Source organism: Gallus gallus, chromosome 1, assembly GCF_016699485.2.
Source record: "Gallus gallus isolate bGalGal1 chromosome 1, bGalGal1.mat.broiler.GRCg7b, whole genome shotgun sequence".
Classification (NCBI taxonomy): Eukaryota; Metazoa; Chordata; class Aves; order Galliformes; family Phasianidae; genus Gallus; species Gallus gallus.
In genome coordinates this window covers 1,703,857-1,728,386 of record NC_052532.1, presented here as the reverse complement: position 1 = coordinate 1,728,386, position 24,530 = coordinate 1,703,857, and the positions used below count along the sequence as shown (strand labels likewise).

At 44.8% G+C, this 24,530-nt stretch overlaps 1 protein-coding gene across 2 annotated transcripts in view; it reads left to right on the top strand.

Annotated features, from left to right (window-relative positions):
- The first annotated feature begins 716 nt into the window (after positions 1 to 716).
- The window catches only part of NET1 (neuroepithelial cell transforming 1), a 52,009-nt gene continuing 28,195 nt past the window's right edge, over positions 717 to 24,530 (top strand). Inside the window, exon 1 of one of the 2 annotated variants that reach the window (XM_015284280.3) lies at positions 717 to 917. In XM_015284280.3, coding sequence (XP_015139766.1) covers positions 793 to 917 — 125 coding nt within the window. In that variant the 5' untranslated portion in view covers positions 717 to 792. Of the gene's footprint in view, positions 918 to 14,081; positions 23,887 to 24,530 lie in introns of those variants that run through there. The other variant, XM_015284331.4, reaches the window with a different exon arrangement.

Below are 24,530 nucleotides of genomic sequence, written 5' to 3'. Positions count from 1 at the left end.
CAGGTGCATGATAGCTTCCCAAGGCAGAATGTGTGGGCATTTGTAGCCAAGACATCTGCTTTTCTCCGGCACTACCACAATTTAAGACCCCGTTTAAAACAGTTCACAAATCAGTTTCACGTTGGGACACTGCAGGCTTCTCCAAAAGGCTGTGGCCTATGGGATCTCACCCACGCTGGGCTGCATCCCACATTTAAACCACTTCCGTGTGTATTTTGAGGCAGTATCTGAGGTATATTTTTAATATTCGAGCCTGTTTCTGAGGTATATTTTTAATATTTCGGCCTATTTCTTTGAGGCATACTTTCAAGATTCAAGACGGACGCTTATTTTTCCTCTGTTCCTCAGGTGATTTCTGTCTTTGAGGTTGACATTGCTACCCTCCTCGAGGCCGTGAGGTGTTGGCTCTGCGTTTTCTGAGGAGAAAAGATGAGAATGGGAGGAGGACGGAGGGGCTGTGGGAGGAATGGCTTCCGTGCCTCAGTTTCCCCTCTCCTAGGTCCTCCAAGCCGCCCGACGCAGCGCAGGACACAAGGGGGCGCTGCGCTCAACGGCGGCGACAGTCCTTCCCCCAACCACTCCTCTCACCTCCCCCCTCGCTCGTCCCGCCCCCGCGTCTCCCAGCAACGCACCCCACCCGCCGCGCTGATTGGCTGCCACCTCCGCCGCCGCCATTTTCAAACCGCCGGTTCGCCGCCGCCGCTGTTTTCGCCGCCGCCATTTTCCGCCGAGCGGAAGCGGTGCGGTGTCGTCCGGTCCCCTTCCTCCCGTTCCTCAGCTTGACTCTTCACCATGGAAGCCGAGCCCGTGGGCCAGAAGCCCCCTCGGCGGAGAAGGGGTAGGGTCAGTGCTGGGACCAGCGCCAGCCGCTCGCCCCCGGCGGACAGCACCCCCGGTGGGGCCGCGTCCTGCAGCCGGTAGGAGCCGCCATCCCTCCCCGTCCTTCTGTCAGGGGCTATGGCCCGTGGTTCTCCCTGGGTGTGCGCGTACCGTGAAAAGGGGATCTCCTCCCATCTTCCTGTCATATAAAGGGGACGTTTCCTCAGCCCCCGGGGAGCAATACGCCTACTTGTCTTGTAAAAGGGGCCCTGTACCCTTCTATCTAATGGGGGAAATTCCCTCCCAATGGCTTTACGGGACCCCTCACACCTTATAAAGCAGGCACTTCTCCCCCCATGCTTCTGCAGGCTTTCCTACCTTATAAGGTGGATGTGTCCATAGCTTCGGGGGTCCCTGAGTGCCCTGTAATAGGGTGTCCCAGTGCCCTGTTGTATGCTATAAAATGTGAGTGGGAGGGAGCATTCCTCAGGCTATCGCATGTTGTTCTGCCTGTTTCTGTCCCGTAAAAGGGATATTTGGTCCCATTTCAGCCCGTGTCCCCAACTGCCCAAAGATTTTTGTGCAAATGTTATTCTCCACTGTCTTATGTAGGATGTTTGCAGCCCCTCTTTACCTTGGAGAAGGAAGAGAGGGTCTTTGCTCCTCAGGGTGGGTGTTGGTGCAGTGTGGGGATGGGGTTTCTCTTTCCTCTGTCTGTTGTCACACTGCTCCCCCATACCTCTTTGTTACCTGTTTGAGGTACTGATTTCTACAGGGCTCTGGCTGGGCATGGTGGGTGTTGTTAAATACAGAGTTTGGGACTGCTCTGTGGGGTCCTGTGGGGACAATTGGGCTGAGGTCAATCTCCCTTGGCCATTACCAGCCCTCTTGGAGTGCTTGGCCAAGCTTCCAGGACCTCCTCCATAGATCAACTCTGTCCATTGGGTATGGGAGGGATCCAGTGTCAGCCCTGGCTTTTACTCTCATTTTTGAATCCCTCTGTGTGCCATCTATTATTATTTTGATTTGTTGGACTTGAGAGACCTTTCTCGAGACCACCCTGTGAAAGAAGCCATTATGTCTTAAGTTAACCTGTGGATGATCTTATCTGTGTTGACCCTGGTACCTGTATAGGCAGTAGTTGACCTGAGTGACTTTATGCCTGCTGACTTCTATCAGGACAAACCTAGTCTGATCAGCACAGGTTTGTGTTTTGCCCTCAGGGTCAGGAAATGACTCCTCCAACTTTGCAGGTGGTATAGAAAGCACATTCATGTTCAGATAGATACAGATTTAGAGGCAGTGGGCCTGTGATCTGGATCTTTTCCTCACTGCCCTGGTTCTTTGTGCCCACTATAGGACTACAGTTTTTTGTAACCCTGCCTGGCAGCTGCTTTTTCACACCTACCTGGGTTGGAGTGGTGAGAAAAACTGCTTTTTCTCCAGTCCTGTCTGAGCCCTGGGAAGGCAACCCTTGTTTTGAAATCTGTTGAAATCCCTCACAAGCTGTGTGGGTGTTCTCTGTGATTTAAATGAAAGCAAAGTGAACGCTGGTGTTATAAACATTAAAATGTTGGTTTTGATAATGGCTGGCTTTAGTAACTGTTGAGTGTTTCATATGGTAGAATGTTTCAACGAGCCTTAAAATACACATTTTCATAGAAACATGCTGCATTATTGTCTTGATGATCAAACTGTAGCTTGTAATTACTACACTTGAAAAACGTAGAGTAATTGAAGGCTTCAGTGTCTTGTTGAGGTGATGAAACACGTTGGCTGGCTCTGTTTTGGGGATGGTCACACATTCCTTTGTGAGGATTGTCTGTGTGGAGAGACTCAAATTGTGGAGAAACTGGGAAAGGAGTGTATATGAAAAGGACATGTATCTATTCAGTCTTCATCTTGAGACTCAGGCAAGATGATGAAGCTGCTGGCTTGAGAATAATAGTTTAATAACCAGAATGGACTTCTGGTGTTCTCCAGTCCAGCCCTTCCTTAAAACAGGGCCAACTAAAAATTTAACACAAATTGCTCAGATCATTGGCCAAGTGAGATCAGAATCACCCAAAGACAAATGTCATTGTCTCTAGGGGGTCTGTATCTCAAAGTTTGACCACATTTATTGTGCAAAAGCATTTTTCTTTATATCTAATGGAATTTTTCCTTGCTGTGACTCCTTCCATTCTGCTGTGTGTACACAAGGTATGTTTTCTGCTTTCTCTGCTTCTTTTCATATAGCTAGAGCCATCTTTGCAGTCTCTCCTCATGCAGAGGAAGCCCATTCTGTTTTTCTTCATTCATTCAGTGTTTCAGCCCTAGCACCTTCTCTTTTGCCCTTGGCTGGATGTGTTCTAGTTACCCATGTTCCCTGTACTGGGAGGTCCAAAGCTGGACCTGGTCCCTAGATGGATTCTCACAAACACTGTCATCTCTTGACCTGTTTGCTGTGGTTTTTCTACCCTACTAATGGAGAGAATCATAGAATCACAAGGTTGGAAAGGATCTACAAGAACATCTGGTCCAACCATCCTTCTATCACTATTACTACCACTGAGCTACTAAACCATATCTCGTAGCACCTCACCCAGCCACCTTACTGCAGAATATGAGTAACATCATTTAAATTAAATTGCTTAATCCCTTCAGCTGTGGTGAAAAAGCATCTGGAAGTAGGTTTGTTTTTTCTACTTTATTTTTGTTTATACCTTAACCAAGTTTGTGTCTTATGTCTGAGTACTCCTGCTACAGGGTTCAACTCTAAAGCTTTCAACCAGTCTGACCGTGGCTACCTCCATTCTCTATTGATTTGCCTTAACACTTGTGCATGCATGCATGAAAAAGCCTTTTGTCTCCAGCCCTGTAACCCGACCCTGGAGGAGGAGTCCGCTGCCCACAAGGCTGATTTTACTCAAATATCTTTCCAGGCAAAACTGGAGCTCCGGTTGCAGGCCCGGGGCCTCTGGTTGAAAGTCTATGAATGCATGAAATACATTCAGCAGTGTTTGAGGGCGAGGTAATAGCCTTTATTAGATGTGTCCCCTTGCACACGCTGCTTTGCTTTTCTACCCTTAGACCCTCATGGATGTGACATTCCCGAGCAGTCTCAAATCTGCTGAGGTTTATCATAGAATGGCTTGCGTTGGAAGGGACTTCAAGGATCATGAAGTTCCAACTCCCCTGCCGCAGTCAGGGTTGCCAACCGATAGATCAAGTATTAAATCAGGCTGCCCAGAGCCCTGTTTATCCTGGCATTGAATGCTTCCAGGGATGGGGCAACTGCAACTTCTCTGGGCAACCTGTTCCAGCACCACACCACCATCTTTTGTAGAAAGCATCAAGTTTTGTTTCCAAAAGCAGTTGTGACCAGGGTGGTGAGAAGGGATGCCATTTGGACAGGGTATTTGTAATCAGCCCTTTGTGTAATCCCACAGCTGTGTCTAAAAAGGGAGGAGACAGTTGTTAGTGTGATAGACAGTGACTTCACTTGGTTGTGAGTATTTCACATGAGAGCTCTGATGTGGGGACTGCTCTAACATATTTTCCCTTTAGGTCTTTCCCTCCTTCAGCAATAGAATCATCAAGGTTAGAAAAGACCACTAAGATCATGTAGTCCAACCACAATAGTGCAGTAGTTCTTCCACGATGATGTGAATTGGATTTAAGGTATGAGAAGGGCAGGTAATTTCTCTGTTGAACAGAAGGAGAGGAAGATAATGTGCCCATAGCAGTGTTGAGGTGGGAGAGAGGAATACATTTACCAAGAAAACTTTTTTGCTCTATTGCCAGCTGGTTTCAGACCTGGAATCACAGTGCAGTGCTAGGGGAGTGTTTCTATGAACTTCATGTCCTTGGCTCTGACAGCTAAGTGGCAAAGAAACTGCAAAAAGGCTTCTGGGATGGATAAAAGAGATCTTGTTTGGTTTTTTGTTTGCTCTGTAATCCTGTTCCTAACTTCATAGTTTCTCATGTTCAGGTGAATTCAGGTGAAGCTGACAGCTCATGGGCATGTTATCTCTTCTGAGGTAACACAGATAAAACAGTGAGTGTTCTCCTGCCCCAGACACACTATCTAACCCCAGTTTGTATCTCTTATACCTCTTCTGCCAAGCTGCAAGATCCATGGCTCAGCACCCTGCGGGAAGGAGACAGGTACACTCCAACCCCAGGCAAGCCTGGAGTTTGCAAAATGTTCTTATCTTTGTCCAGATTCTAACTGTTCTGGTATCGAGAAACAGTCCATAGCTTTCATGTTGCAAAAGCTGCCAGAGGGTACAGGGTTGAAATACTGCTGTGCTGAGGACAGAGGTGGACTGTCACATCATCTAATTTCAGCCCTAACTCACATTCCCCTGCTCTAGTGTTTGTGTCTCATGCTTTGGTAGTACAGAAGTCACTGTTATTTGCAGTTGATCCAGTGATGAAATGTGGTCCTGTGGTCAGTTGATCCTTGCTCAGCTTTTGAGGTCTCACTATTAAAACAAGGACATGCCGCTTGAGTCAAACTGCAGTGGAAAGAGCAAAGATGCATATTCATGTCCTTGTAAACATTTTAATTGTAACCATCAGTTCTCAGTAGTTATTCAAATGGGATTAATCCCAATTATCCTGCTGATTTTGGAAGGATTAAAGAAAGGAGTGTTTTTTATGTAGATCACATTTAGTGTGGAAGATGGAAAAGCTGCTCAGTTGTCAAGCTGCGTGTCACATTAAGCCTTTGAGGTCTGAAGCAGGCTGGCCACTGTTGGATTGAGAAAGCAAGGACAAACAGCTGCTGGCAGTGTGGTGAGTGAATGGGACTGGCAGAGCAGCAGGTGTTGGAGACTGACAGCATCCATGTGTGTTTTCTCATGGGTGGTGCAACTGTGAACCCCTTACCAAAGGGGGGTGGATAGGGACCTGTGTTCCCCAAAACAACTGTGTTCCTGTTGCTTCCCTTACTGCAATCCCAGTCAGTGTGGCTGCAGGGTGAACTGGTTTTTCTGTTGTACCAACACCCCCCAAAAACATGTGATTGCTGACCAAACCACCTTTCCCTGTGGCCATGGGATTGCTGAACTTTGCTTGTAGGGTTCTGACTGTAAGGAGGATGCATTTTTTTGGTGTCAGCCTACAGTCACACAAAGCAAGAGCCTTTGCTGCAGCTGCTGTGGGAGCTTTGTTGAGAGATTTCATAGCTGAGATAGGAGCAAAGAAACTGGTTGTCGACTCATGGGTTTTAAAGAGGTATCTGAAGCAAGTCCTTTCTGAATAATAAAGTCTTCTAAAATCTGTGATCATCCATTTATTCTGCACACTTTGCAGTAAAGTCTTCAACTGGCTTGTGTTTATTCACTACACATTTAGCCTATTTAATGTCAGTTGTTTGTTGGCCGTGACCTAATGCCAAGTGTTTTGATGGTGATACCTCTTTCCTTTCTTCTTTCTAATTATGGCTTTTCTGAAATGAATGTTTGTTTGCTCTTGATCTCTGTTGTGATTAAAGACTATATTCCATCAGACTTTCTTGGACTGGTAAAATAATAATGAAGAGTGCAAACATACACTTTTCTTTCCTATTATCACATCAAAGTTAGCACAAATGGAAACTTTTACTCCACTGAAGAAGGTAGCGATTAAAATGCATCGCTTGAACATAATTGGAAGCTACAGTGCAGCTTTCAGAAAATGTCTAGAGGCTCTCATATTACCACTGCTTTATTCCAAAGCAGACTGTGAGTGTCTGGGTTTCAGTGTGTTCAGGGCTTGGTATGCAAACATGTAGTCGCTTGGGTCAGTTGTGCTTCCACAGGCCTTAAATGCTCAGCTCATAGGAGATGGGTGATGCTGTATTTGGGCAGTGGTAAACAGGCATCAACCAGGGCTTCATCTTTTTAAAAGTGTAAGACCTCACTATTGTTTACTTTGTTACTTCTGTTTCTCTTCAGCTTTCATTTGCACAGGAACTCTACTTTTCAACAGCTGGGAGAGGGCTAGGAACAAAGTATCTCTAAAACTGGGGCTTTGTATTTAAAGTGATGAAATTGTGGCACTGTACTTTTGCCCTGTACAGACACATTTTCAGTGAAACATATTAGCTTTTTATAGTTTTCAACTCTCCCTGCACTCTGAGTGTCTGAAGGTTTAATAAAATCTGTGTAGCAAACTGGATTGAAATCCTGACCCTACTGGACACCAATTAACATCTGCTGATGCAAGAGTACTGGTGTTCTTCTCCAAGGAGCAAAGAAGGTGTGAGCATACCCGACTGGTCACAGCCCTGTAAACTTGTTAAGGCCATTCTAAGTGTATTAAGGCACAGACAGAATGAATATAACAAGCTAATAAAGTAAGCACTGCATGTGCTTTCAGTGGCCTCTGTGCAAATATCTAGGAAATGTTGATAGTACCTGTGGAGCACTCGCCTCCAGTCTGTGCTCCCTGTGCACCTCAGTGCTTGGAGATGCTGGAAATGAGGCTTCTCATAGGAGAGATGACATGGGAGCAGAGGGAAGAAGGATAAACCTGTGAAATCATTGAAAACTTAGCTTTCCTAAAGCATGACACTTGTGCTTTGCCAAAATACATGGCAAATGCCACCAGCCAGTTATTAAAACCTCGGGTAGCTTTTAGCACTCTCAGCTTTCCTTTATCTGAACGCTGATTGTGGGTTAACACCAGTCTCTTAATTACTATGTGCTGATGATAGCCTGACTCGTTATTGTCTTGTAAAACAGAAGTCACGCTACACTTACCAAGTAATTATCTTCACTCACAAATGATTATCCTCAACATTCATTTGCTTAATCCTAGCTATTACTGCTGCAATTAATATTTTCAGGGCAAGCTCGTCACAGATGCCTTCCAGGATGCTCCCATCAGATAAGTAAATCACAGTGGGTGAAGAGGAGAGATTTTTGCAGCCCAGATAACTTCAGTCAAAAAGAGTCAAAAGATAAGACTAACATCTCTTCTGTAAACATAGCCCTTTGATGATAAGGAAGATCCCATCAGTGCCTTGGCACCCAGTGAAATCTTTTTTTTTAACGTGCTGAAGGTACTTTTTCCTCAAAAAAAAAAAAAATGTTCCTAATTCTAAATGTCTCTTCCGGCTGCTCTTGCTTCTGGCCAAAATGTAGGCAAAGGTTGGGGTGAGCCCACAGAAATGACACAGTTCATTCACAGTGATGGGGAGAAGACCTAATTCTTCTATTTTTTACTTGTTAGTGGAATCATAGAATGGCCTGGATTGAAAGGCCACAATGATCGTCTCGTTTCAACCCCCCTGCTATGTGCAGGGTTGCCAACCACCAGACCAGGCTGCCCAGAGCCACATCCAGCCTGGCCTTGAATGCCTGCAGGGATGGGGCATCCACAACCTCCAGTAGTTGCAATAGTTAAGGAAAAAAGCAAAGCACTGCTACAATGTCAGTATGTAAAGTTGATCTTTTCTAAAGGATTGAAATCCAGTGCAAGAGACAACAGGTAAAGTCAGGCAGTGGGATTTCAAGAGTGGATTATTGTCTGTTGCCCTGGAGGGCAGCAGATAGTTTCAGACTATATTGGGAAATAGCAGATATCAGCTAATCAAGAACAAGAGGAAGCTGGCAGCCTTTCTTCCAAGTGGTGGTGGTAGGCACAGGCTTATCTGAAGATAGCAGCGGATGTTTTGTGAGCAGCCTTTAAAAGACAAATGTATGTGATGCCATAGAAGAAGAGGAATCCTATAAAGTGGGCTGGAAAGCACAGAGAATTATGCAGTTAATATGGAGAACTTATGAGCTTAGACAAGAGGAGCTTATAGGTTAAAGAACAGCTTACTGGGAAGGAAAAAAGACCTGGCTTTATTAATCTTCTCAACTCCAGAAATGCAGCAGTCCTTTTACTTACATCTCTACTGGATAAGAAGGGATTGTAAGAACTTGAGCTCTAACTGGGTATGTGGATACTGTGCTTCAGACCAACATTGTGGTGCTTTGGTTCTTTCTGTGAAACCAACACAGACCCAAGGTCTGCTGCTTTGCTCACTACTCCAGCTTCACTCAAAAGCCTTGAAACTGTTGAGCTTAGACTATTCCACCAGCTGCCATCTATCTGTCATTCATTCTCACATGATGGCTTGTGGGTTTCCAGGTGGTAGCCAGCAAGCCTCACGTCCTTGGTGTGCCTGCTGAACACATCTCAAAACATCCCTAGGGAAGGCAGCGATCACTGTTTGCCATAGGCTGTGCCCCCTGCTTGCGTGGTTAAGCAAACTGCTGAACTGAGGAAAACTGGCAGCCTCAAAGCTCTTCTGCTTCTCCACAGAAATGGGATTTGAATGAGTTTAATAGAGTGCTGAGCATGTCAAGTAGAGGCAGAATTGTTGTTAACCTACCAAATTGCCTGTCACATGGATAGACTTCAGTGTGTGATATTCTGCAATGGAGGGATGGGAATGTGAGGCAGCTCAAGGAAGCGGAGAGCCATAGCGCTGCCAGCTCCCTGCAGGGCTGGGCCTCAGTATCCACATGAAAGTGAAGGCTCAAGAAAATACAGAGTCAGGAAGAGAGGAGGAAAAGCTTGTACAGATGAAAGAAGTGCTCATGTATCTGATGAGAGAAGAACAAGCCTGTGCTGCTGAGAATTTGTGGGACATCTGCAGCTTTCACTGTAAAGTCAAGCTTCCAAATGTCAGAATGTTGAAGTATTGTTGAAGTATTCTCATTGTTCCTGCCGAAATGAATGTTGGTGCTCACATCTGACATCATAGCAGATGTCAAGGCTTTCAGTTTCTACTGCATTAATTGCTTTTGGTTTCAATATTCTGGGATGTTGGTCTTGCCAAAGTTATTGGAAGTAAAACCCAGCACAATAGGATTAAAAAATGTTTCCTCTTCTAGAGGGCTGGAATTTTGGGAACTGTTTGCGTGTGGAAGGATGTGAACAAATGTCTGAGGCCACTTTTCAGAAGTGCCAAAGTAGATGTCCTACATGTGCCGAGGTCCTCTGGTGTAAATACAGAAGAGGTATCTTTATAATGTTTTGGCAGTAGTAGGGGATGTTGCTGCTTGTGACAGTAAGCAAACAACTTGAGAATTCAGGATTGAAAGTATGTGAACTAGGCATGCTGGTAAAAGTTAGCTTAGATTGCAAACATTGGATGGACCTAGAGTCACCTGATTTCACATGGACCTTACTTATACTGAGAACTTGTCTTTACTGCTTGGTTTTTCTGCTTTGGAGATACTGATTGGGCTTTTCAGCGATGCTTTTCTTCTCAGGTCTTAGCCTTCTTTTAAAGAAGAAAATATGACCTCAGTGAAACTGATGGTAAAATTCCTGGTAAATTCACTGATTATCACTTAATGTGGGATTTTGCCCACTCTGCTTTGTCCAATATATTCAATTAAATCACTAGTCAATCTGACAGCCCATCCCAATAGGACAAGAGGAAATGGTTTGAAGTTGAAGGAGGGAAGATTTAGGTTGGATATCAGGGGAAAGTTCTTTACTCTGAGAGCGATGAGGTGCTGGAACAGCTGCCCAGAGAGGCTGTGGATGCCCCGTCCATCCCTGGAGGTGTTGAAGGCCAGGTTGGGTGGGGCCCTGGGCAGCCTGGTCTGGTATGAAATGTGGAGGTTGGTGGCCCTGCCTGTGGTGGAGGGGTTTGGAGCTTCGTGATCCTTGAGGTCCCTTCCAACCCAAGTCATTCTATGATTCTGTGATCTTGGCTGACTTGTAAGGACTTCCTCTTTGGATACTGGAAAAAAATTAATCCCTACCATAAATGCTTGTCTTCTACCTCTGCTATCAGTTGGCTAAAGTCACTTCTTGTCATCTCTATTTTTTTTTTCCTTTTCTCCCTTCTCTTCCTTTCCAGTCAGATGTGCCAACATATTTTACACTTTCATTTCTGTAGCAGCTTTGAATCTGCTATCACTGCATTCTTGCTCTGAAGAAGCAGCGGAAGTGTGGGGTTTCTGGTGAGTGTCAGGGCCCTGCAGCACTGAAACTTAAAGGAACGTTTCATAACGCCTGAGAAAGGAAAGCAGTGGTAAGGCAGCCCTGTGAATAATTTGTGGAAGGAAGAACTCTTTGCAGAAAGGAACACAATAGTGAAAGATGGATGAGCGCTGGGAAGCACCGCGTTGAGAAATGAAACAGTACGAAAATTTCCCTGAAAAATAATTCGTAAGTGAGGAGGAAACACTTGGTGATGGACTTGATGCAGCTGAGGTTAATGAGGATGGAAAAGCCCTTATCTCTCAACGTATCTTACATAATGTGAGTTCTTACTGAGTGAGGATGTCTGTAATGGTGAAGCTGGTGCCCTTTTATTGCTGCAATTGAAGGACTTTTTAGAAACCTGAAATGTAGGTGAATGCAGGGATTACTTCATCTGCTAATCAAAATTACCTGGTCTAGAGGGAGGTATCCCTGCCTATAGCAGGGGTTTGGAACTAGGTGATCTTAAAGGTCCCATCCAACCCAAACCATTCTATGATATAAACATGACAGCTCCATGTTAAAAGGTATCTATAAAATATCCCAGATTAGGAAATACTTCATGCAGTGGAGAGCCATGTAGTGCTGAGCCTTCAGTAAATGTATTACGTGTGTCATCAGTGGACAGCTAACAAAGCTTTGCCTTGTGCAGATTTTCATGCATGAGCCACGTCCCATTGGGGCATGACTTTGTCACCTCCTGACAAGCCCTGACCACGAAGGCTGTAGGTGTGACTTTAAGGAACTCGGTCTTCTGAACTAAACCATACTACTACTAACATAGTCAGTGAGTCGGAGAATACAGATGGCTTGTGACTTGTTTTCAAATAGTATTTTAAATGGTCATTAAGTTTACCCTCCTAGCTGCACATCCTCTTTGCTTGTAGCTTTTAGACTCTGCAGGGCAAACCTCAGCAGTCCCTGGAAAGCAGCTGCAGTTGCACGTAGCATTCACATGCCCAAATGCATACCTTGTTCTTTTAACAGTTCATCATTTGCAGCTTTGATTCAGTTGCAGAATCTCCTTCCTTCACTATGAGAAGTATAAATAATTCCACAGTTTCCCCGCAGAGGATTACAGGCTGCCAGCAAAATCTACTCAACTCCACAGTGCCATAGGGCTGGTGGTCCTACAGTTACCACATCCTGTTGGGAGGGGAAGTACCTTATTAAATGTTTAACATAATTGCAAGCAATTACCTGACCAAACCTTCAACTTTACCTGCAAATGGACAGGAAAGCAGGCTTGATCACAGGACTTGACTTCCTGGTGTCTTGCTCTCCTCAGGCAATTTTCTTTAGGGTTACTTTGAAGTCTTTCCAGAAATTAAGGCTGAATGGAGACCCCCTCCCAATAAATAGCCTTTTAACAGGGAGGAAAAAGGCACAGATGATATCAGACCTGACTGTCAGAGGTATGAATGCTCCCAGGTGGACAAGATAATTTTTATTCTTTGATCAGGACCCTCAGTACTTCCCAACAAGTTCTCCAAAAGAGGCATTTATACCCATGAAGAGGGATGTAAGGTCTTCTGTATAAGATCATGGCTGCAGACTGTGTTCCCAGCGTAATCCCTGCTCTACTTGGATGGCTTGCTGCTCACCTTTAGTCTCAATGGTTGTTTTGGTGAAGCTGTAGAAAACAGACAACAACAAAAAAGGCCTAAAGCCAATAACGTGATTAGAATTGCAAACCTGAGCCAGCCCTACCTAATGTGTAGGAGTAACAACAACCTTGGCTCAGGTTTCCTGCATGTTTCAGCAAGTAGTCCCAAGGACAGGCAGTAATGTAGCCTGATTTCCTATGGAGCTGGCTCATGCTTGGATTCACCCATGTCTTTTTATCTCTACTTCCATGGCTGAGGCTTAACAGTTCATTCATGATGTGTGGAGAGAGAAAATGGTTTAAAAAGAAAAAGTGGGTGGAGGTTGAGTCTTTGAGTCTGTTCAGTGGAGGCAAGTTGCACTGGGAAGGCATAATCCAATAAACCAGCTCACCCACTGCTGGGGGGGTCTGGGCTCGTCTGGGCCCTCCTGGGCTCTGATCCCAGGGGCATCAGAGCATCATTTCCAACCCACTGATGCTATCCCATACACTTTTCCTGTGGTGTGCAGCAAGAGCTTTCTTCTTGCTCTATCATCTTTGTGTGCTGCAGCACATAGTGGGAATTTCCTAGTATGAGCTTAGAGACTCCAGAACTGCTGGGGCTGGATCAGGCAGAGCTTAGCTTCATCACCGAGGATGCAATCAAATCCTCCTCCTCTAGGTGTCACCTCTGGATTGGGAAACAGCTCTCCCTTCGGTTTCACCCCAAGGTAAAACTCAAGGGTTTATATTTGATTTTAATATTACAATAAGTCGACCAGCTGGACTACATTTGGAATTAATTTCATTGTACCAAGTCAAATGTGTAATGCTCCCCCACCCAGGGTGAAGGGAAATAATTTCTTGCCTACTACAGAATGACAGTTTTTTTTCCATTTCCCACACAATTAATCTTCTTTCATGACATGCTGTCTGCTGACCAGGGCCTTTTCCTAAACCATTTAAGCTCTGTGAGCTCCAAGATGATTTGTGGGGAAGAAAAGCAAGCAGGGAACCAAAGCAAATGAATGAATCTGGGTGTGTGGGTGGTCTGGAGGAGGCACACAGCAGGGCAGGGAGTGTTCATCACCTGCATCTTCACTTAAAAGCCCTTCTGCAAAGCGGTCGGGATGGTTCCAGGTTCATTTCTGACAACCCAGAATACATTATTCTTCAGCATCAGAGAGACCACAGAAGTTTATTGCATGAAGTTACAATTAAGCTGATTTCCCACCCCCGCACGCATAGAGACGTTAAGACTGAACTGCTTCTTTATCTTGCTCAGTGAGAACAGTCAGTTATAGTGCTTGGCTTAGTGTAGATCTCTAGATGGAACAAGGCCTTCCAGTGAGCTGAAGTGATTTAATTCCTGTGAGTGGTTTGGTTTTTGTTGTTTTTGAATGGCAGTTTTGTTCATAAGTCCCTTGAACTGGCTGGAAAATATCACCCAGAGTACTATGAAGCATTAACTAATTAGTGACCTGTACTCAAAGTCCTTCCCTAATGCTATTTGCATTACTTCCAGGGACTTTGCACTTCACACAGCGATCTCTCGAAAGCATTGCAGTGGGTCTGGGCAGCTGATTTTGTTACAACTGCTTCACAGAGGGCTCAGCTTCAAAACTCAGAGCAGTTAACAACAGAGCAAGGCCAGTGCAGAAGTGCTGACGTTCAGCAAAATCAACCACAACACAGCTTGGCCTCTGGCTCACCCACCTACAAGACTGCCAGCTGCTGTTGGTGTCACATCCCCTTCCCTATGGGAGTTTTTATCAGTCACAGGAGACTGTTTTAACTTGTGTTCCACCAACAGGTAGGAAAGAAGGTGCTCTCTACAACGGGCGAGGTGTTGAGATGCACAGTGTTGACAGTGCAGTGCTTATTGTTGCACCAGGCCCTGTTTTCAGAACCCAGTTTATCTATGCGATGTGTTGTATTGCTGCTTCTTATTTCAGCTGACTAATGTAACTCCCCATTATTTTTGGACATTGGATTTTATTTGTGTTCATCTCTTTGCATGGAGCCCACTGCACTTTGTGTGAGGCTGCTGCAATACTAATTCATACACATAAGGGGGCAGATTTGAGATTGTTCTGGAACCAAACTCCATTTTCTTTGTGTAATAAAAATTACTTTGGGATAATCTTTAGAAGAGACACAGCAATCTTTGTACTAACTGTCCAAGAATGTTCTCCTGAGTGTGCATAACCACTGCTTGTGCTGAGTGAGTTTTAATAGTGGATTTCCTGTGGACGTCTAGCAGACTTTCTCTTCTCTAAAGCCTGTATGTTCTTTCTAGTGAAGTGCTGTTTGTTTCACTTGCACTGAGATTTATTTTGTGTGTGGGTGGTTTGTTTGTTTGCTGTTATAGCTGCAAGCGGCTACAATGCTTTTATTAAAACTTCATTCCTACTGTGTTTAAGACTTGAAAACAGACTTCAGGTGTATTTATGCTTCTCCCATGGAAAGAGATTAGAGTCTTGTGTCTGAACTCTCCTCCCCTTCTCTGTATGCCAGTTTATGTGTCTTTCTTGGCCCCCAAGCTGCAGCCTTTCCCTGCCAGCCTCCATAAAATTATCCCTGCAGGCAATGGTTCCTCATCGACTATAGTAACTACATTTCTTAATCCTTCATCTTTTATTGCTTTGTCTGAGTTTCAAGCTCTTTCACTCCTTGCAGGCCTTTCATTACTCTGTTCCTTATTGGCTGCTCCCTCCTAAACCTTTATGGTCAGATATCCAAATGACATCAGTGGCTGTCACTTCCTCCAAGGGAATGTGGGCTCTAGACTGGTCTAATCTGTTCTCAACTACCATCTGACCTGATCTCTACTGCCATCTGAGCACAACCAGAGCTAAATGGGCTAGATGTGGATAATAGGAAGGCTCACCAACTGGAACTTACCATCCAGAACTTGCTCCTCTAAAGCTTTCCCAGCAGCACAAGGGATTGGAAGGTCTCAGTACAATGCATCATGAGGTGTTCCTGAACACATTTCAGTGGCTACAGAGGGTAGGAAGGACTGAGAAGCACTGTTGGGATCTTAACATCAGGGCTCTGCCTACAGGCTTAGGTCAGACACAGGTGCCAGCCCACTAGACCAATTTCAGTTGTTACCTCCTGCTGAAGCTCCCATGGAAAGGACAAGCCCAAAATATGCTGCATGAGAAGTGAAGCCACTGGGGGGAAAAAGATTGTTAAAGGTTAAATCAGCATTAAGAAGGGTAGTCTCTGTGAAAGGAGACAAGTATCTTGCCTGGGCACAGAAGGTGCACTAGTTTAAGTGCCTTAAACTAATTTAATAGAACAGTGCAAACCCTGCTTGTGAAAATAAATTCTCTTGGGGTGGTTACTGGCCTATGTCAACTCAGCGCAGGCTAATTTGTTACTGGCTTGCAGAGCTGCCTGGGATATCAGCACTAAATGTGTTTACTTTTTCTTGCATTTAGTAAGAAAAGAATGAAAAGGGTTGTCCCCTCAAAAAGTAAAAGCATTAAACAATCTCTTTTGTAAGAGCAAAGTACACCTTCAAGTCCTTATAATGTTTAAATATTTAAAATATGAAGTCACTCAGTGCTGCCTTACCACCCACCTACTGAGGTCTGTTTCTCTTTCAGACTTACCCTTAAATTGTATAGACATTACATTACACAACTCCACCCTGCAGCCATTTCCTGCCCAGCTCCTCAGTTCTCACTCTTTTCCAATTATTTTTTCTCCTGTCTCCTTTTCTGTTTTTCCTACAGCTCTGGCTTTTTTTGGAGTCTAGGAAATGAAGTTCCTAGACTGCTGCTGGCTTACTCTGCCTGCCCAAATCTAGCCCTCCCTCCTGTTCTTTTTTCCCCTGTGTGGGATAAGTGCTAATCACCTTCAGCCTCCAAAGCAATGCAGGGCATCTTTTTATAGCCTGCTGAAGATGAGGAGGAGGTAAACTTTCCTAAGAACATAAGAGCTGATTCAGGCCAAGGGTCCCTCTGACCTAATGTGCTTGTTCTGTGCACTAAGGGGCTATTAGGATCAGAACTGGCATTTATAATGCTCCTTTCTTTCACACTGTCCCAGTCTCCAGCAGTTTTCAGTCCATCTCAATAACTTCCTAGGCTTGGTCTGGTTAATTAGAGAATCTTTAAGGTAGGGAAAGACCTTTAAGATCAAGTCCAACTGTCAGCCCATCCCCGCTGTGCCCACTGAACTATGTCCCTTGGTGCAACATTTCCACATTTCTTGTATGCCTCCAGGGATGGTGACTCTACCGCCTCCCTGGGCAGCCTGTGCCAATGCTTCACCACTCATCAGAGAAGAAATATTTCCTAATATCCAACCTGAACCTCCCCTGGTGCAACTGAAGCCCGTTACCCCTTTTTCTTTTACTCTTTACCCAGGAGAAGAACCGACCCTCACCTCCCTACAACCTCCTTTCAGGTAGTTTCATCTTCCTCTATGTGGACCTTGCATTTCTGACAGCTTTTGCTAAGAATTCCCCCAGGTCAGTTGTTGGTGTGAGGTGTTCCTATGGCTGGAAAGGACTCTTTCCCACTGAAATTGGCTGGAAAAGGGATGTGCCCTGCCCCTGTGCTTTACAGCTTCTGCAGAACTGCCCTTGAGGTTCGATGAGCTCAAGCCAAAGTCATCCTGTGGCTTTGCTTTTGTTGTGAATCATTACAAACATGTTGTTCTGGTGCTGATGAGTCTCCATACGGGTACTGCAGCAGAGGGCAGGATGGCTTCCTTCAAACACACGTAGCAGTTCCACTGCTGCCATCAATCCCCCACCCCCACTTACAAGAGTCCTGAGCTGCAATACAGTCCTGTGAAATAGAAACAAGCTATGCTAGTACAAGCAAGCAACTGCATTGCAGTGTTCTTTTGTAGCTTTTTTATATGCACATGTGCAGCTTAAGCAGATAATTGTCTCACTGAGCTCAAGCCTACCATGTCATTCAGATTACCTTGTATTTCTGCAGGTTGCAAGGACACATGGGGAATGTATAGTGAATGCATTGGTTGATGGTAACTGGTCACGCTATGTTGTTTTTCCAGCCCTACAACTGGCATAACTGCTTTCATAGCAAGGGTCAAAGCAACTGCTTGCATAAAGGAGAAAAAACACAGAGCCATTTAGAATTTTTAAAAAAGAGAAAAGTTCCTGTCTGTTAGCATTGAAATGTATGTTTTCCTGAGCGTTCTCTTGTGATGATTTGTAATATTTATTGGATCAAGCTTGGTTCCCACAAGAACTCAAAATAGCCATCGGGATTTGAAGGGACGCAGCCTTCCTCGGCTGGCATGGCTGCAGGATGCAGAGCTCGCTCCCATGGCTTCTGTGCACTTGGAATTCCTCCGTCCTGACTGCTCTCCCCTGGGAGCATTCAAAATAGGTACCAGAGGGGAAGGGGCTCTGGGGGTGGCATTCAATGGAAACAGTTTGAAGTGCAACTCATTTCAGCTGAACTTGGAACCTTTTGCTCCCTGCCTGGAAATGCTGAAAAAGTGTAATGCTCACTTGGAGCCCTTGAGAGAGTGGTTTTGTGGAAATTACGCATCAGGTGAAGTTAAGCAGAAAGGGTAAGTGGTTCATAAAGCACTCGGAGATGGTGGCCTTTACCATGGTACACAGAACACTGTATTTTCAAGTCTAGTCTATGAGACAATGCTTTCCTGTAAGACCGTGCATTGTTTACAACATTTGCTTCCTTTCTCTTTCCTCCTTGAATGCAGTCCAAGCACCCAAACATTTACTGATGGTGGTTTTTGTACTTTGTCACCTGGTGATGCGAAGTTTAACACTGCTCTGCTAAGAAACCTGCTTTCATTTTGTAGTGGTGGCATTTTCTCTGGAACACAGCTCACTACTGAATCTGGGACCAGAATCGGGGATGGGAATTATTTAGGATAAAGTCTGCCTGAAGATTTCTCTAAGCCTGCTGTCGTATGCACATCTAGGACATGACTAAGTGAGTCAAAAAGGGTACATAATCTTTTATGTAACTGAATGACAATTGCATTTGAGCTCCAGCTAGAAACTTTTCATTTCACTTAACTTTGGTCCCCCCAAAACTGACTGCTTAGATATGAGCCTCACCCAAGGTTCCTTTATAGTCAAGCAGAAAGAGAGGCGCCTCCAGGGTATGGCCAAAGCAGCTTCAAATGCCTGGCCAGAGGTGTCAGCCTCCCTGCAGGACTGACAGGGGAGCCTGGACAACTGCCTGCCTGTCGGGGGGCTGACAGATGAGCCACGTGCACAGCAGGAAAAGGGGAGCCGAGGTTCGGCATGCAGGGTCGGTGCTCTTGTATTTCTGTTCCTGCTTTTTAATTGTTAGGATTATCTTCCAGCCCATCATTCATCTGAGAAGCCATGCACGGCCGATAGAGCTGATTGACAAGGGCCTGGTGCATGAAACTCGGTGGCTCAAAGGCTGAGGACGCACTGCACTCTTCTGCCAGAGATGACCCTGCAGCAGTGAGAGCAATTGCACGGCTGCTGACAAGCAAAATATTTTGTCAGCAGCTGCACTGCTTCTCCCTAAAGTCTTCCTCCCCCCTCTGCTTCGGCATTTACATCATATCTCTGGAAATGAGAGTACAAATAGCTCTGTGAAGTGGACAGGATGACTACACGCAGCGTATCAGGAGACATTTGTTCTACTGGTAGCTTTCATTTGGTCTGCTGAAAAGCAATACAGTTTTCTCTTTCTAATAATGGATAGTTACCATGATCTTCTGTTACATGCTTGCAAACAGGAATACCTGCTTGCAGAGCCAGCTCTGCCATGAAGCTGTGCAGAGTAGAGCCCATTCTTGCTGGTCTTCCAACATGAGCCATGGATGGAAGCAAGGGCAAAGGCAAGGTGAGAGAATGGCCATGCTTGGAAGTCATGAAGGCATTAATACCAATGTCTGTAGAGACGCCATCTCCCCCCTTTGCCCTGCAAGAACAATAGAGGCATACAGGCTTTGTTTCTTCAGCAGTGTAGGTTCTCTCAAGGTGCTCCCATCACCTTCTCAGCATGTTGGTGTGCACATGTAGAGGTGACCTTAGGCCACAACTGCTGAAGAATGATTGTGCAGGCACAGACTGTTGCCTCAGCATGCCAGCTCGCAAAGCACCAAAGGTTTTCCTCTCCAGGATTATGTTTGCTACCTCTCAGTTTGGCCAGTGCAAATGTTTGTTCAGTCACCTTGTTAACTCAATCTCAGCAACGGTGCTCTTACAAATAATCATCACAAAAGACTATTGTTTTCTGTTTCATTTCATGACGTGCTGCAGTGTATCATTGGACCAGAAGCCTTTGAAAGTACCCCTCTGTGCTGAGCGTACACGTTGGAGTAATCTGAGCAGTTGGGGTGAGGCTGTTGGGGAGAGGAGACCTGACCATGTGCTGTTGAAATATCCTTCTTGTTCTCTTGCAGAGAAGTCTGGCTGCCAGCCTCAGCAGTACTGCTAGGAGCTCTGTGTTTGCTGACTTTAACTTGGAGCAGATACACAGCCAGGGAGGGAAGTCTGAAGGCAAACTGGAAGGAAGATGCTTGGGTCATAAGGGAAGTCTGTGGTGCAAAGATAGCACTTCAGTCCTCAGATGGAACTAGATGTTGCTGTGTTGGCTGTGGAGAGATTGTTAGTGTGCAGCTCTGGAGAGGTCAGACGTGATTATTTAAGAATATCAGCGCGTGTTTAATCTCCTTGGCTCTTATCTGCTCATGTTCAGTACTGCTGCAGATTGCTTCTTCAGAAAAATAGCTACCATAATCCACTCCTACCCATGAGGAGCAAACGCTTCTAAAATGGAAAAGCAGCCTTCCCGTTTAGTCTGCACTGAACTACATAAAACTACTTAAAATTAAATGTTCTTTGTACAGTGTAAACCTGCCCAGAGTGTCTGAAGGCGCTTCCTTTCGAAGCAGGGCTTGTTCCAACAGAAAAGAAGAAAATAATGGCTATTCCAGAGCGTCTGCAGAAGTACAAGAAGTTCTCAGCTCAGCAGTAGCACTGCTTGCTCCTGTCCAAGTGGTGGATGGGTTGAAGTGGTTTTGATCACTGTTTAACTCCACTGCCCCGCGTTTTCATGGCTTGGCTGTTTGAAAGCTGAGCCTGCTAGAATTCCTAATTGCACCCTCGTTGCAAAGTGTGATGCTGCTGCTGCCAGAAAGTTATTGCAGCTTTCTAAACCACATTTCCAGAGAGCAACCCGTCATTCTTTTGCTCTCCATATAATTACGGCTATAAGTATCCCACTTCCTTTTGTGTGCAGTGAGAGCATTAATGAGGCAGCATTAATGACGGAGAAGCCGTCTGCAAACTTGAACTCCTTGCGGAGTTCATTGCACCATTTTCTTCTCAGCCATTGAAGCACTGAGTCCTTCTGTCTTGCTTTAAGATATTTAAAATGTCTCTCAATAGGTTTTTCTTCAATTAAGGCTTTCACCCTAGAGCTTTTCAAGATAAGGCACCGTGACAAACTGTACTGTAAGTGCCCTTAGTCAGCAGTTGTTTGCAGAGCACTTGGGAGGCCTCTCACACTGGCCAAGGCCTCTGGATATTGTTGGGAGTGGAAATATTAACGACATTAAGTTAGGGATCCAGAGGCTGTTTCTTCTTTTTTTTTTTCCTTTTTCCTACAGAAAAGCTTTAAATTAAAATTCAAAAGGCTCTTTGTGGAGCTTTCCGTGCTTGTCGTTCAAAATGGGGCTCACCCATTCAAAATGATGTTGCTTGTTTAGGCAACATTTTGCTGTAATATTCACCATCTCAGTCCTTAGCTGGCACAAGTGGTTTATATTTAAGAACAGCTCGCACTGAAAACATTCTCTCCCCCAAAAAAATGGTTTGGAAGTCAGAGGGGAAGGAAACACACAACTGCTGCCCAGTCTGAAGAATGTATTTTGGAACTTCGGAAAGTGAAGAGAACTGCCAGATCAAAGCATTTTTGCAGTTTCCTGGATAAGTCATCAAAAATAAGCCAAAAAAAAAGAAAAAAAGAGTGCAGATTGTCAAATGATGCTGACAAGGCTGTGTGGATTTACAGTAAAAAGGGAGAAAAATGTTTCAAAAACCATTAATGGGAAGTTGCCCTAACCTGATGAGTGTGGCTCTGCTGTGCTTTGCCCTCTAGGCTGAATAATGGGAATCCATGCCCTTTGTGGACGTCTTTTGGATTTTTGTTTACACCAAGATCTAATTTATGATTTTTTTTTCCTCCTCCTTCCTCAAAAACTTAAGCAAAAGTCAAAACAAGAAAACTAATATCTGGATAAGGCAAGCAAAAGATGTTTAAGAAGCCACACAGTGTAAACTGTTTGACAGAAACATTTGCTTGTTGATAAACTGATTTAAGACAAGGTGTTTGTATCACTGCTGTTTACCTCGTCCTTCTCAGCTTCAAAATTTATCAAGCTCTGAAGGGTATTGTCAACCTTGACATTAAATTCTGAGGACAACTTTAACTCACTGCCACAATTGCATCCATCCCAACCTACACTAGTGAGAGGATCCTGATGTTTATTCAAGGAGGGTGTTGAACAATGACTGTTTCCTTAGCCTGGCTTCATGAGAAACAATTGAGCCTGCCCAGTGGCTTTTATCAATATGTTATCTACTAAATCACCCAAACTTCCTCCATTAAGATTACTGGGGCCTCATTGCCTTCCCTGCTATGTTGCCAAACAGGTTTTGTGCTAAGGACTTCCCCAGCTTCCCTCCATTTTAGTACCTGGTTTTCTAACTGTTTGCAGACCAGCTTGAGAATATTATAAATATACACGCACTCTTTTCAGGTTAAGAATGTTTCATAACTAACCTCTTTATGGACCACCAGCATGGCAACTTTGATTTTAGCAAGCGGTGAAAAGATTTTCTCTTGGCAAGACGGCAGTGTCATCACTTGCTGGTAAGCAGCTTGGAACATTCATTTCTGAAAGCAAACAGAGGGCACCAAAACAGAATTATTTGTTCTCTTTGTACAGTCTCAACACCCATTGCCCCTCCTCTGCCCTCGGTTGGGAGAAGTTTTCTTTGCCAATGTGTTGCCGCAATGTTTTACATCTAGAAAATTATTTTTGTCTGTTCACGCAATCTTCTTCGTAACTCCAAAGTTCTTCATCACTTTGAAATGTATTAGCCAACTATAATTAACTCTTTCTGCTTGTCTTGAGCCCTGACAAGATAAGAAAGAGGCTGGGCCCTCTTTCCCTGCGTATCTGCTCATCCTGCCATAAACAAGAAAATGATGGCAGAGACGGTCTATCAAGAAGAATCTTTTTCAAGAAACTCAGGAAGTGACGAAACCCAAATTTAGTCTTCGTTTGGGTGACACAGCAGTAATTTCTATGGTTCTCTCTACAACAGGGCTGTTGCAACATTTTGCTGTAAACACAGCAATTAACTACATCCAACTGTTGGCACCAACACAATGCTTTATTCTGCTGTCTTCAGGAACAAAAACATTACATCAAAGCCACTCTGCACTTCTTTCAATTAATCATGCAATGTTTTGAGCAATGACCTACAGGGCAGCGCTCTGCTCCGTCACACCACTCTGCTTCTTCTCCTGCTGTGTGGTGAGATGTGTTAGGTAAAACTTCCAGGATTGCTCTTGCGATCATCGCTGACCTTGCTTTCACCAGTGCTGTCTTCACGTTCTTGAGGGACCTTGCAAGGGATGCCCAGCTGAGCACTGCAATGATGAGTCATCCACTTGCACATAATACACGTGATAATCATGCAGATGACTAAATTTGGCTCTGTATTTTTGGAGAGCTTTGCAGGCTTAAGCAGTAAAGCTACAGGCAGAGCTGGAGGATAAAATTCTGCAGGCAATCGTCCCCATGATCTTTGCATAAATGATACTTCATTGTGGCTTGGTTAGCAAGGAGAAGAGACACAGGCAGTATGTGTGATGAAGTTTGAGATAGTGGAAGCCACTTCTCCTGAAGTTACTTTTACCACTTAGCACCAAGGTCTGCTGCCCTCAGTGTCCAACCCCAACAGTTCTGGCAGATGGTAGCTCCCTGTGCTTGGCCAAAGACTTGAAAAGGAAGGAGGTTCAGTAAGAACTCTTTACACCACAAAAGGCTTATGCCTGTTAACAAAAGATAGTTGAGAAATGTCTGTGGTACCAAGACCTGTAAGAAATTAGGATATTCCAGCGCCACTGTAGGTGTTGGTACATGAGATGGAGCAGTTTCTGACTTCCGCTCTGCCCTCTTATCCTCTTGATTGAGTTCTCTTAGAGGACCACTGGAGTGAAGGAAAGAGCAGGCAGTCTACAACCTGTTCCATTACTGCAGAAGATACGTGTTGAGCTCTCGGAGAACTGAACGGAACTTTCTCTTTGGGGTGGATGCTTCTGTATTGCCTGCCTTCTGTGGTGATTGAGCAAAGAAGAAAGATTAGATGATGGACTGGGAGGTGGAGAGATTTCTCTCCATCTCTGTTGGATGACTGGAAACCAAGCTGTCAGCAGACTTTTGAACCTTGGTCCTACTCTTCTCCTCACCCCTAGGATTCATTTCCAAATGCTAAGGTTAGTGCCTCTCATACACAGTCATTTCTCCTTCTCATGAAAGAACAGTGGCTGTGTGCTCTTGCTATTGGACAATAGCAGCAGAGTAGTGTATTGCACCTGTATGGTGGTCTCTGTTGGTCATTTTCTGGGTAGATTCCCAACAGACTCTAAGAAAGGCTTTTTGCAAGGGCCAACATGAGAGGCACCTCACACAATTAGCTAAATGATCTCCCCTGCAGCTTGAGCAGAGGGGAAAATGAAATACTGCATAGGCAATCCTGTGAGGCACACTGTCTTACAATGCACAGGACAAAATTAAACACTGCTTTGGATTAAAATCCTGTTATAATGGCTACATAATTGAAGGAGATGTGTAAATGGAAATTTACACAATTTCTTTACAGCAATTTCTTTAAACCTGTGAGAGTTAAGGATGTGATGATTGTGTAGGACACCTTTAAATTTGAGCTTTTTGAAAAGCTGCTGTTGCCAAACTTATTGATTAAACCTCATAAAATCCCCATTTGGAACTGAGTGCACTCATACAAGGTGGCCAAGCTGCATCTGGTTCTCCATGGCAGCTCCGTGCCTGCCATCCCACTGCTCCCCCAGTGCAAGGAACCCCAGACAACACAGCTGGGACAGCAACCCACATCCATACT